The 14,646-nt window shown below is 45.5% G+C and overlaps 1 protein-coding gene across 2 annotated transcripts in view; it reads left to right on the top strand.

The window, feature by feature from the left end:
- Positions 1 to 14,153, top strand: part of LOC142814154 (uncharacterized) — a 30,402-nt gene extending 16,249 nt beyond the window's left edge. For both annotated transcript variants that reach the window (XM_075892124.1, XM_075892123.1), the window contains exons 3-6: positions 432 to 724; positions 5,050 to 5,232; positions 6,879 to 7,676; positions 8,102 to 14,153. In XM_075892124.1, coding sequence (XP_075748239.1) covers positions 432 to 724; positions 5,050 to 5,232; positions 6,879 to 7,676; positions 8,102 to 8,473 — 1,646 coding nt within the window. In that variant the 3' untranslated portion in view covers positions 8,474 to 14,153. The remainder of the gene's footprint in view (positions 1 to 431; positions 725 to 5,049; positions 5,233 to 6,878; positions 7,677 to 8,101) is intronic.
- Positions 14,154 to 14,646: the final 493 nt, after the last annotated feature.

Below are 14,646 nucleotides of genomic sequence, written 5' to 3'. Positions count from 1 at the left end.
CTGCACGGGTCCATGCTCTCTTGATTTTGCTCATCTTCTCTGCTCTATCTGATACTAATTTGTAACAATGCTCACTGATGTAGCCTCTTTCCCTTTGTCATTAATCGCTGTGTAGCTGACAGTGTGCTCGTGGAGAATCAATAAATGAAGTACAAAAAGATTGCAGTAAACCTGAACTCCACTCGTACTTCAAGGAGTCAAAATATTTTTGCTGCAATTGATTTGTGAGGCAACAAACTCCGACAATGAGGTAATGTTATGATCGCTTGAAAAAAGCCTGCAAGACGTTTTTAAAAGGCAAGGTGAAGCTAGAACAAAAACTTACTTTGCAGGAACACTTTGCACTGTACAGAGAGCAAAATGGCCATTAAAAGTCATGCGCCTGAAGATTGTTCTTAAAAGACCACCCGCCATTCCACATAACTTTCCAGGCACTCACATAAGTGTGACTCGTGGTGGCAGCAGTGCCTGCTGGGTAGTGGTCGTGGTTACCCCCATCATGCGACGAGCTCATAACCTCGAGCTGGCAAGGGAGATCGTCTTTGTTGATTCGACTGCCTCATGCGACACCACCAAATGCACAGTAACAGTGGTGCTGACTGCGACCAAGGCTGGTGCTGTCCCACTCGCAGTACTAATTCACAAGGAGCAGAGCACCGATGGCTACCTGGCTGCTTTCAAGCTCCTCAAGGAAGCCCATCCTCTCTGCTTTGGAGGCCAACCAGTAAGTAAGGAAGTAGGCACAAAATTGTAAATTTTGTGCACAGTGAATTGCTATATATTAATGCCATCCCAATTCTCTACAATAGCATTGTTAACACAAACTTACAAGAGCAACTAGTGAAGAAAATGTAGAGGCCAGTGCTCAATGCGTGGCTTGACTATAATTCAGTATCTGAACTACAGGTTTTCCCGCCCACTTTAATCCAAGTGCCAATGACTAATTAAAGTGCCAGTCATTTTAATCCACGCACTAGAAACACTAGTTTGCCGCTTTATACAGTATAAATGTGAAAATAACGTAAACATGAAGTCACAGGAAGAACTTTTCCTTCACCTATGCATGCTTGCGCTTATGAAATGAAGTGCGCATTGCTATTTCCTCCTAACATTTTGGTGTCATAGCTTCAAAATAAAAAAAGAACAGTGTGTGTTGATTGCATTTATGGGTACTAAGAGTATTTGCTCATAGAGTCAGTGTATGGTTCGTCGCTACTGCATTATTCTGGCTAACCATGTACACCATCCCATATGCATAGATTCGTGTCGTCTGCTAAGCAGACTGCTTTCGGCTACTTATTCGCTGAGGGATTCGCAGTCGTCTGCTCAGCCCGGTGATAACGGTGATAGACAGATGGTCACCAGGGCCTTTTTCAAGCCCTTCTTGCGGCTTTTAGCCTTGGCGACCCTCCAGTTTTTGTATGGTAAATAAATAAAGTTTGATTTGACTTGATATTCATTCGTTTTTGAAATCAGAAACAACCATTTAAAACTCAAGTTGCATTTGTTTCGATTCATTTGGAATTAGGTTTTTTATAAAAGCATAAAAAAGGAAACTCCTGTTTTCCTATAAAAAGACAACGCTAGTATTCCTGAAGCGTGTTTGCTTGAAACACGCGTTCATCGAACACACATAATTTTGTTTGAATAAAAGATAACTAATATGAATATAAAATATGACTTCCGTTTTCCACATCAGGGTCACGAGTTTGCGTCTTATGTGCCCTGCAGGACGAAAGCCTCTCAAATGATTTCTAATTTGCTCTGCCCTAATTTATTGAGCGTGTACCTGTTTCTGACTCATCACTGCCCACAGTCAAGTTCTTCATATCTTGTTATGCATCCCGGCACTCCAATAACAATATTATGTCTGCCGCATGTGGGGTCTCGGTAAGGTGAACGAGCGCCTCGCCACGCCACGCTCTTGGAGTGAACGGACAAAGCAGACGCGGTCGGTACAAAGCACACCACATACATAGATTTATTAACTAATTTAGACGACGATATCATCCACCGAATGATACACAAACTTCAATTAACACGCTACCATACAAACAACATAACGCAGTGACACACTAAACACACACCAACACACCCAACACACTAACATATACCCAAGGCGGCGTCGCCAACGCCTGACTTTCCACGTGGGACTCCGGCGCGAAGCCCACGGTGCCGAGCACCGGGACCCACGCTACAGACAACCGTTCGCGGCAGCCGCCACGCGCAGAAGAGACTCGCTCAACGCTCGCCCGCCACCAAGGCCTGCCTTCCGCCAGGGGTCACCGCCGGCGCTACCACTCTACCAACAGTGGTACTCAAAGCGAACACAACGCCATCTATCGCCTGGCGGTGGTCACCACCGAAATAAAGCCTTGGGGCGAGACACGTGCGCCACGCGGCGCAGACAACTTTACAGGGGGGGTGTCAGCATCCCCACACGCATTACATGACCTGGCCCAGACATGTAATGCTATACAAATCTAATTATGAGCTTTGTTGACGAACACAAAATATCCTTGCTTTTTTCTTTCATTGCTATTAAAATGACTCCACCCGGGCCAAGCACTCATCTACAAACTTGTACATAGCACAGTATAAGCACTGCAAACATGGCTCAAGCGAACCACGGAATTTTTGTTTCCTTGAATACTAGCGGCGAATACTAATAATAATGATTTATTCTACTTTCCGACTATAGTATTTTATATTGTAGAAACTGCATTTCAAATGCATTGCCATTTACGCCCCGCCCCGTATTGTGCTTTTTGTGCATGGATTGAACTGACTGGCACCTGAATTCAAGCCATTGGCGATTGGATTAAACATGGTGGCACTTGGATTAAAATCACTGGCACGCGGCCTGATTGAGTTGGCACTTGGACTAAATATGTTGGGGCTTGGATTATATGTTTGGCACATGGATTAAAGAGGTTGGCGCTCAGATTATTTCAATGGCGTGCAGATTATCTAAGCTGCCACTTGGATCAAAGTGAGCGGGAAAACCTGTAGTTTCCTATGGAACTTCTGTAACTACTTCTGAAGACATTTCTGAATTCGCATAGTGTAAGTAATGACACAATAGCAAATAGCTCCATTAAGCTGGACCAAAAAAATAAAAAGTTGTTCCAGGACAGAAATTATTTGTGACAAAAACAAAAGTCAACAATACTGCACAGACTAAGCCACAGGAGAGGGCCTTTGTGGTTCTTGTGGGCATTTATAGAAATCACCTACATGCTCTCATCATCATCACACATTTGGCTATGAATTCTAATCTTTCCCATGTGACACCATCATTGTGGGTGAAGTGTGCCTGTTCTGTGCATTTCACTCAGGCTAGATAAGCGTTTCTCAAGCTAAAACATGTGCCCACACCATAGGTCGGCATAGCTTCTGGAACTCTCTCAGGCTCATTCATGAAATATGTCAGTCTGTTCAATTTGCCTGCACCACGTGAACCAGTTCACGATGTTATGCGTCTTGCCATTCGTTTCAGCGGTGCAGCATTGACAACCTCTGAACCCTGCCATTCATTTCTAAAGGTGCAGAAGAGGTACAGCGCTGGTTCACGATTTTCCCGCCCCTCCCACACTGACAGTGCCGGCTTTGTGCAGCGGCGCGTGCGGCTGAGCAGACGACGCAATACTTTGGTGTAGGCACCATACCTGCCTCCACTAACACGATGTGTTTTTTGCTAAGAAGTTTGTGCCTCATAAACTGTATGCATAATCATTTGGCCATCGGTCAGTGTTACCTTAACGGTGTTAACTAAGTGAACAGAAATAAGGCCTGCATCAGCACATCGTCATTCGTTTTGGGTGTTGCACTGTGCCTGCACCACTGAACTTGCGCTTCACAATTTCTGAACTTTGCATGCACAGCCGTGAACCGGTTTCAATTGGTGCAGGTAAATCAAATGCACCTTGTATATTGAACTTTCCACTCATTGTACTCAGACTCACAAAATTTTTTCTGAGCTGAACTCACCCAAACTCTCGTTCACACATATTTATTTATTTAACAATACTGTAAGCCTTTGTACAGGCCCATACAGGTTCTTAAGCCGGACTCACTCAGACTCAAACGCACCAAAACATTACTCAACCGCACACACTCAGCCTCAGACTCACGGCTGGACCTGAGTGTGAGTGAGTACTACGAGTCAACTCATGAGTTCATCAGAATGGAATTAGCTTCTTTGATTGTGGTGTCAATGCTCTTTAACACCAATATCTGATGTAATCGGTGCTCTTCTTGGTGCCGCTTCACACAGCATCTTCGAAAACGAGTTCCGAGTGCTTCCAAACCAGTAAAGTCATTTTTCTTGGAGGAGATGTTAAAATATAATAGTCGAGAAATTCCCTGGAAGACTTAGTTTGGGACTGCCAAGGTGCCCCCTTGTATAATTCAAATGTCTAATTAATAAATATTGAAACGGTGTATGAAAAACACTGCTTTGGAATACCTATGAATAGATGTGAGTATAAATGTGAATCTAGGTAAGGCTGAGTAATGCTGAAAATGTCTAGGTGGAACCTCAAGTCGGCAAAAGAAAGTGGAACTCACTCAAGAAATATATTTTGCGCTTTAGACACACTCGGACTCAGACTCTCCAAAATTTTGCTTAGCCGAACCCGCTCGGACTCACACTCACTAAAATTTTCTTCAAACAAACTCTCTCGGACTTCGACTCACAAAAATAGTGCTTATCCAGACTCAGACTCATAATGTGAGTCTGAGTGAGTCCGTGTGAGTTGGCCAATGAGTGAGTTCGTGGACCTATTGCCCGAACTCTCTCTTCTTTTTAATATACTGGTAACAGATGCAAACTTACACTTGTCTTTAACCTTGAAACTTACCTTAAATGTTACTGCTCTCTATAGTTTATTAAAAAGCAAATACCGAACTCAAATTCAATAGTAAATTATTAGCCAAGGCTATTTATATTTTTTGATTCACCCACGAAAATTGTTCTCACAACAGCCACGACTTTTCTATGCCTTTATAACTATGAACAGCTTTCAACTTTATTGCATTGTCTGCCAGGCCCCACAGGTATTCATGACTGACAATTCGAGTGCTGAGAAGGCCGCCCTACAGCAGACATGGCCGTCAGCAAGGCAGCTTTTGTGCCATTTTCATGTGGCACAAGCGGAGTGGCGCTGGCTGACATCTCACAACTCTGTCGACAAAGACCAGAGGAGACGATTCATGTCTGCCTTCCAACTGGCAAGTTTTTTTGCAATCTAGTTGTAACTCTAGCTCTAAGATACGAGGTGCATTCGTTGCATCTGCACTTAGTGAACAAATTCACAATGGTCTGCTATTTTAGCATTCGTTTCATGTTTCCAAGATGATGGCGCTGGCGTAGCAGCATAGGTGCATAAAAAGCACAGCTGTCCTGCAAGGCTAGTGCATGAATTACCTTCACTTCCTCGCGATATAATTTGAAGTGTATGCCGCACAAGATTCCCTAATCTGCAGATGAAAACGCAGACAGTATTTGTGTCCATTTTAATCACATTTAAAAAGTACACCAGTAAACGTCTGGTGGGTTCAAATGATTTCGAATGCCATAAAATGAGGCTTGTACAAATATTCAAATGCTTTGAATATTTAAATGAATAATGCAGTAATCAAATTTGATTTGAATCAAAGTTAAATTGCTGAAATTTTTGAATTATTAAAAACGAACAAAATAGGTGTATATTAGTCCACACATAACACTCTGTAAAGGTGGTTTCTTGGCAGTGGAGGGATGCTAAACCATGAAAGCAGTTACCCAAGCACATTAGACCAGATTTAAAAGTGGTTTCACTGCAATGAATTGGTGCTAAGCCGTGAAAACACGTAATCAAGAGAAATTCGCACTGCAGCAAAGCCCCACTTCAAGGTTTTAATAAAGAATTACAATGACATTGATACTGCTTTTTTTGTTGTTTTCAGTTTAAAAGCTCGTTACACAAATTTATATGCTCCAAGTAAAAAAAAAATTGAAACGCAGCATATTTTACTGGCTATTACTTGGACTGCACCAAAAGCCGAATGCTGCTACAATTCGAAGTTGTTGCCACTTCCTTTGATGAAAAAAAAAAAAGTGGCCTTTGCATAGGCCCTGTTTCAATTTTTAAAGATCTGTGCAAGTTTGTTTGGCCATGACAAATATGCCCCTTTTTGTTTATATTATGCAATATATATACTATTACAATTGAATTAGATATTATTCGACCAAAATCACTATTCGCTTCGAATTCACTTCGAACCTAAAATTCCCTATTCGCACAAGCGTACAGAAAATGTCAGCAGCATCAACTTTTATGGACCACCGCTTGGCAATTCGTAGAGCAGACCGCGGCAATCAATTTCCAGATTACAGCGCTGCGCACCGTGCACAGCCTCCATTTAGAAAAACAATTCCCGCGCTCCTTTCCTACACCTGACCAATCCTTCTTTCATGAGCAGTGACACAAATTCGCCGATCAGCGACTTGACGAAGCACGCAGCTCATCGATTGGGTTAAACCAGTCACGACGGCAGGCTACGCTTTTTCCTCCCTTTGAAATAGAAGGGTGGCGAGACCGCACGAAAATTTGAAACTAGCTGAAACCAATGTTCTAACCCCTGTGAATTCCTTAATAAAGTATTTGCAAAATCCTTGAGGAGGCAGCATGTTCACGGAGCAAAGGTGCAGATATTTTTTATTTTTGGTCCTTGGGGGTTGTTTACTGGCCTTTTGAACTGGGGCAAGCATGTGCAGACCACAAAGTGACTTCAATGCAGACAGTGAAGCATGAATCTGTATTATGGTGCAGTTTAAAAAAAGCGAAAATATCCAAATACGAGCACCTCATTGAAAAATTTCCTGCTATCTGCAGGTCATGTATGCAGACACAGCAGAAAAACTTGAAGCTGCCATTGCCGAAGTTAAGGCCCTACAACACGATGCCTTCGTGTCTAGAGTTCTGACATTCTTGCGCCGACAAGAAGAGTGGGTGCAGCTCTACCGTTTGGACGTGTTGACAAGGGGCCACAACACCAACAATTTTGCGGAGGCAACCATACGCGTTCTCAAAGACATTATCCTGAACAGAGTCGAAGCATTCAATGCAGTCGCACTCGTAGACTCTGTGGCTCTGGTGTGGGAGAAATACTTTGAAAGCCGTATCCTCCGCCACGCCTACAGCCGTGTTGCAGCCCATCAACTACTGTACAAGCGGCTGCTGTCGAGAATGCCGAAAGATGCAGCCGAGGCCATCCAAGTGGTAGGCCAGGGACAGTACATTGTGCCTAGTGCGACCCACCCCAGCTCCAGTTATGAGGTCTATGCTGACATAGGACTATGTACATGTCTCTTTGGTAAACAAGGTGCATTTTGTAAGCACCAGGCTTTGGTGCAGAAAAAGTACGGAGGACTGTTTCCGAATGCTCCGGCACTGAGTACTGACGACCGGTACCAACTGGGACAGCTGGCCCTGGGCGAGAAGTGTCCCCCCAGGATATTTTTCGAACCCTTCCAAGAGGAGGAGCCCAGCCGTAGCTCCAGAACCACGGCAGGTACCAGTGCCCAGCAGAAGGAGCCAGACGAACTCCAAGCATTGCAAGGCACCAGCACGCAAGAGGCCACACACCTCGCACCTGTACCGTCGGTGCCTGATGCAGCCCAACTTGCCCAGGTAGGACAAGCCCCTTGAAAGGGCCCTGAAGTACTTTTCAATTAAACATAGGGAATGCTACTGAACAGTAGTCAAGGCTTCTTTTATTCCTGTAAGCATATTATTGTGCTCTACCGCACTCACGAATTTACAATTTCATATTGGTGGATGTCATCATTCTGAGGGCGATTTCAAGATTTCAACACTATTGGTGTCGTATTGTTCCATGTTTGGAACTACAGGTCACCAATTGTTGGTATTAGCAGCACTTCCACTAACAGAATAGTCAAAACAGGTGACAGGAAAACCTTGACTTAAATTGACTCCTCAGCTTGAACTTTATTCTCGAGCTGTTGTCTGCAGTTAAAGAGGAGCAAAATAAATGTGCAGTTCTTGTTGGTGTGCTGTACACTTGAAGTATATTTCTTTCATCACTTTTGGTGCAGGCCCAAGAACATGCATACGAGTTCCTGGAGGTCCAGTTGCGGCGTGTGCATTCTATGAATGCACACAATCCAGCTTACCTTGATATTGTGAAGGGCCTTGCAGAGGAGCTTGCTCGTGTTCAGAACAGCAGCGATGGGACAGGACTGATGCTGGCATTCAAGGCTACCGCTGCAGCAAGACGTCGCCGGGCCCGTCACATAAGGGTGCAACCGACCAGCACTGCTAGGCGTAGGCCAGGGCTTACAAGGGGGTCCAAGAGGGTCCCTACAGGGCGCCCAGCAGTTGAGCCAGCTGCCAAGAGAGCAAAGAAGAGGCCCCATTCTTTGAGCCACAGCATAGAGAAAAATGTGCCTGGTGCAAGGCTGCACTGAATGGCAGCTGCCTCACACCAACTGGGCTCACGACAGTTCTAGGCACAGAGCCAACTTGGTTTCAAACATCATTTCTACGGTTTTACGTGGCGAAACGATGATATGATTGTGAAGCACACCGCAGTGGGCGACTGATGATATGTGGGGTTTAACGTCCCAAAACCACCATATGATTGTGAGAGACGCCGTAGTGGAAAGCTCCGGAAATTTCGACCACCTGGGGTTCTCTAACGGGCTCCCAAATCTGGGCACACTGGCCTACACCATTTCCACCTCCATCGAAAATGTAGTCACCACAGCCGGGATTCAATGCCACGACCTGCGGGTCAGCGGTTAAGTATTTTAGCCAGTAGACCACCGCGACGGGGCACACAGTGGGTGACTTCGGATCAAATTGGGCCATGTGGGATTCTTTAAAGTGAACCTAAATCTATGCGAAGGAGCAGCTCATCGCCACCGCTGCACTTGATGCTTCATCTTTGATTGAACCAAAGCGAGAACGACTCCTCGCATTAGCTGTAATATCATAACCTTACAATTGGTCACCTTAGCCACAGGCAGAAGCATTTGGCTCTGCACTATTACCTCAGTATCATGCATACAGCCTTGTCAAAGCTGATGTTAAAGAATGGTGCCCACTAATCCCACTAGTCTCTTGGATCCACCAGGTGTGGCCCTCACAAGTCACAATCAGATACTCATCAATGTTGTGCAGTAACATTGTGCCATTCCACCATGAGCGACTTTTGTTTCGCCTTACCGTCAGGAGTAACGAGCTCTTCAATTGCGTTTTTTGAGTGGCGGTGGGGTTAATGTCCAAACCACGACACTGACAGTATAGTTATGTGCCGCTTACTTAGAAACCGAAGAAGTTAAAAGACTAGGTGGTGCCTGTCCTGGCCATCGTGGTTGTTTTCAACCGCAGTATTGTTACTATGAATATTGTAAATACACTCGTTTTCTGTCATCTCCCCGTAACATCTTAGGTGGAGGTGCTGGACACATCAGGAGCACACAACGGAACTTCGCAGCGGGCGTATTCTTGGACAGTCCATCATGCCGGCAGACAATTCTGCTGATCCAGCCCCCGCTATGCCGAATGCACCCAGTCACATTGTCGTGACCCACCTCCGAGGCCCAGGCCCCTTCTGCAGGACTGATAACAGTCAGGTGGAGAAGTGGCTGGCCAACTAAGAGTGCAGCAGCAAGACCAATCGCTGGGATTCGACTTTGATGCTTGCAAACGTCAGGTACTACCTCAGGGGTAGGGCCAACGTGTGGTTCGACACACACGAGGAGAATTTAAACCTACGTAACAAAAAAAAGACGTATATAAACAAAAAAAATGAAACACCTTTTTGGAAAGCCCATTGCATGCCAAGAGAAAGAACTCTCGTGCCGTGCCCAAACCTCAAAGGAGCTGCACATGGTTTACATACAAGATGTCTTAGCCTTGTGCGGGCAAGTTGATAGCCAAATGGCCGAAGCCAACAGTCACCCACATTAATGAAGGCATCGCTCACGACGCCCTTCACTTGCTCGTGTACAAAGACTGCTCCACCATTTACGACATTATCAGGGAGTGCTGAAGTTTCGAAGAAGCAAAAAGCCGACATGTTACGCAGCAATTTGTTCAGCTCCCTACCACTGCTGCCACGTCGTCGTGCAAAGACGTCTAGATCCAGCCGCCGCCCTGTACCAAAAACTTCCTGCGTCTCGTGCGGCGTAATATCGAGGCAGCAACTCCATCTGCTCCCCAGACTAATTCTCACGAGGAGGCCCGCCCGACAGTGTCATTAATTCAGGCCGCCGTGCGCGAAGAACTGGCGAATGCAGGCATCCAGCCTGTATGTGCCCAAAGTCGTTCTACGTCAGCCCTGCTCCATACTACCAGCCACAACTGACTTATTCCGGGTACCATGATTCGAACCAGTGGCGCACGCGAGAAGACGGGTCGATATGCTTCAACTGCAATGGCGCCGGTCACATTTCCCTCTATTGTCGCTATCGTCGGCCATCGTCTCCTCGTGCACCATGCCGTCCAGACGACACTTCATCCTCCCCTTTGCACGCCAATCCACTGAACACTAATGCCCGAACATCAACCCCACATTATGAGCCGTCGCCGTCTCCCCAGACCCAACGACTTTCTCGGTTGCTTATGTCCCGTCGCTCCCCCTCACCGTCCTTCCTCGGGAAAACAGACCAGTGCAGCTCCCGGAAGGTGATGCGGCCTTGACTGATCGACTCGGAAATCCTCTGTTAACTCTGGCATCTCGACAAAAGCTTACGGATGTAGATGTAGAGGGCATGCCTGTTTCAGCACTCATCCACACAAGGGCTCAATAATCATTGATGAGTGCTCACCTTTCTCGTCGTCTTCGTAAAGTCGTTACACGCGCCTCATCACCTGTTGTTCGCGAAGCCAATAGCCGTACACCTACCGTCCTTCGAATGTGCTTTGCGCATGTGAGCTTCGATGACCACAACACCTCAGTTCTCTTTGCTGTTCTGGACGTTGCTCCTTGGACGTTCTACTGACGCGAAGATTAGTTTTGCCTCACTATCTTGTGACTGTTTCTGCGAACAACTTTTGCACACCTGTCCTGAACTTTGGACGCTGCGCACAACTGCTTCCTGAAGGTATCTCGCTGGGCACAATATCACCTTTAGACGCAAACAACCCTGTTGCTCTGGCCATTGATGCCCCACAGTCGCCTCCAGGCAGCCCTGCTGCTGGCCCAACACCTGATGACACATTCGAAAACATGATTGCCTGCCCGAACCCTGATCCTTATAAAAGCCAGGACCTACACCTTTCGTAGGAGACATACCGCAACTTTTGATTTCGCTTCACCCAAACTTGGACAAACATATCTAGTGAGGCATCGAATCGACAACGCGGACACAACACCCATTCATCGACACCCTTAGCATGTCTCCGCGACCGATCGCAGCGTCATTCAAACGGAAGTTGATGAAATACTCTCTAAGGACATCATGGAGCCATTTTCGAGCCCTTGAGCGTCGCCCATAGTATTTGTAAAAAACAAAGACAACACCTGGCAGTTCTGCGTCGACTGCCGGCATTTCACCAGCACTTCAACAAAATCAAAAAATACTTCTGCCTATTGCTGCAAATAGACGACGCCATTGATTCCCTTTTGGTGCACGGTACTTTTCTTCCATCGACCTTCGTTTGGGCTATTGACAAATAGCTGTCGATGAAAATGATTGGAAGTTAAGTCATGCCCTTTGGGTTGTGTAATGCGCCAGCAACATTTTGAGCGTGTGATGGACTCTCTACAGAGGGGGTTTCAAGTGGTCCACATGCCTCTCTGCTGCCTGGACAATATCGTAGTTTTCTCCCCTTACATTCATTAGTCACCTGCAAAACTTGTCGGCCATATTGCAAGTCTTTCACATTGCTGATCTTCAACTCAACTCTTCAAAATGCTGCTTTTTGCGCCTGGAGATCGCCGTGCTTGGCCATCTTGTTGACGCTGCAAGTAAACGAGCTGATCCAGCAAAAATATGCGCCGTCATCAACTTCCCTATTACAAGTTCTTCCAAAGAGGTTCGCTCGTTTTTTTTGGCTCGTGCTTCATCCAATGTGCTTCAAAAAATAAAAAAAAACCTTTTTGGAAAGTCCGTTGCACGCCAACATAACGAACTTTCGTGCCGTGCCCGAACCTCAACGGAGCCGTACATGGTTTACATACAAGGTGTCTTAGTCTTGTGTAACATATACGTCGTAACACGAGGCAGCTGGCTGTTCGCCTTTATTTTATTTGACTGAAATCCAATGTTGCCTATGGACACCAATGATGCCTCCTTCAACATGCCCACCCACTGAATACGCTCAATAAGCTATAGCCCATGCCGACCATACACGTCAACTTGTGTGCGTTCGGCTAACCGACTCACAAGCGGGCCAACGATTTCGTTATGAGAGCAGTCATATAAACACTCACTTGCCTCCAGGATTCCTGTGCTGTGGTCTCCAGCACGCTGTATTGGGCTTTTTACAAAGCTACTGTTCCCGCCATCCGAACCGTACCCTATGCACTGCCAAGTGACCGTCGTGACATAAGAAATTGAATTGTCTTTGTCCTCGTTGACTCAACCCCGTACCAACATCGTTTACGTTGTACGTCTGAAGCCATGTCATACACCGGGCTGCCGCAACGCACATGTATAATAACCACCTCTATACCGTCTTTCTCTGACTGCACCGAGTCGGTGCCTTCACCGCCGGAGGGTAACGTTATGTGCCGCTCACATAGAGAGGACGAAAAAGTGAAGGACTAGGTGGTGCCTGCTCTCGCTATCGCAGTTGTTTTTACCCGCATTACTGTGACTGTATATATTGTAAACATACCTGTTTTCAGTCATCTACCAGTAACAATATCATTTATGAAACACCCGTTGGGGCACAGACATATTTTCGGAGAAGGTTTTTGGGCTATGATTCTATTTCGTGCCTTACAAGGTTTTACAGCGAAATACTGAAGTACCCTATGAGGTTCTCCCAGAAGGCACCTCAAGAAACTGCTATTAGCTTCCAGAAAGTGTAGTCGGGCGCGTTTTTAGACTTTAACCGTACTTTTCTTGCTCCGAATCGTCTAATTAGCAACATTACAGTGTATTGACAACTTAGCATGGTTTCTTTTAATTCATCTTCTCCATTTTGTTGTTTGCTGTTTATTCTTATTTGATACCATGCTTGATAGCGGCCGATTGAGCTATTTTGCGTTATGACACGCCGTCCCATTGTATAGTGCACTCACCCTTTTTCATTCCAATGTGCTGCATCGAGACTGCCACCGCGGCCGGGATTTCAATGCCGTAACCTGCAGGTCACCACTAGATGTGGTGGGTTGGTCCTCAGTGCTGTCGGCCCACATCACTCAATGTATAAAACGGTACCAGAACACCACTTGTCACCACCAAGTTCCCTGCAATGCACCCTTATGTGTTGACCCGGCAAACTACCTGTGCTGTCAGCAATAGTATGCCCTTCTGTGAACACCACATCATCCAGTGCATCATTATATGATGGCCAACTACGGAGCCCACATTTTTAGTACCGATGTGCCACTTGCATTTTTAATTTTAGCTCAAAACAACAAAGCCCTACTCTAGTCTCAAGATGGCTGAGCCTAATTGCAGTATAGTGCTTTCTGGTCAACAGAAAGTCAAATTGATATTGCCTGTGTATGCACCATGCTTCATCTGTGTACCTTACACACATTGGCATGACAGCATCGTGTCGATAGTGTCCATTTAATATACGTGCCTGCTATGCCGCTACCACTGAAATTCTAACAAAGACTTTGTGCTTTTTGAATCAATACTTCTTTGCAGACTAGTTGGTTTCATACTTGAAAACTCTGCTTGCAGTGCAAGCTGATGGAAAAACGAGAAGGGGGACAGGAAAGAGTACGCTCTTTCCTGTCTCCCTTCTCAATTTTCCTTCAGCTTGCACTGCAAGCAGAGTTCATTTTGCTTTTCAAAGTTATTACCATGACTGTTCATACATAAACTTATCAATGTGTACATTCACGTATGTCTATGCTTGACACATAAAGTGTTATCTTTGTTGTGCCATTCTCCTGTAGATACCTTCAGTGTTCTCTCATGAAACAGTTTTCATGTTAATAAATTATTATCGCATGTATTGCATATTTATTTTTGCATGGGTATGGTGGTTACAACAGTTGGCAGCTGTGATTTTAGTAAGCTTTGCACTAATACATTATTTTATTAAAGAAGCCTCTCAAAGGAGACATCATGCAAAGTAGAGCCGCATGGAATGCACTCGACAGTTTCATAGAGAAGGGTGGCAGATTATTTTCAGACCACATAATAACACAGGGGGGGCGAAAAAAAAAAGCGACAACCACGAACGGGCGAGGATAACTGCGAGTCTAACTTGCCTTCACCTGAACACGGGGCCGTATTGCAGTGAAGCCATGAAAAAAAAAAAAAAAACATCCGATAAGTTTAATTCTCTTGTCTCAAATTAGTTCGACTAAAGACAATGTCTTGAGACTGCATGCTTTACTTTTAGTTTCGACATTGTGGTAGTGACGCACGACAAAGTTTTGCGCGCAGGCTTTCAAGGATTTTACGATCGCACGCATGTATCACCACTACATTTCTGTCCTTGC

The sequence above is a fragment of the Rhipicephalus microplus genome, chromosome 4, assembly GCF_043290135.1.
Source record: "Rhipicephalus microplus isolate Deutch F79 chromosome 4, USDA_Rmic, whole genome shotgun sequence".
Taxonomy (NCBI): domain Eukaryota; kingdom Metazoa; phylum Arthropoda; class Arachnida; order Ixodida; family Ixodidae; genus Rhipicephalus; species Rhipicephalus microplus.
The sequence above is the reverse complement of the archived record's forward strand: the minus strand, read 5'-3'. Positions and strand labels throughout refer to the sequence as shown.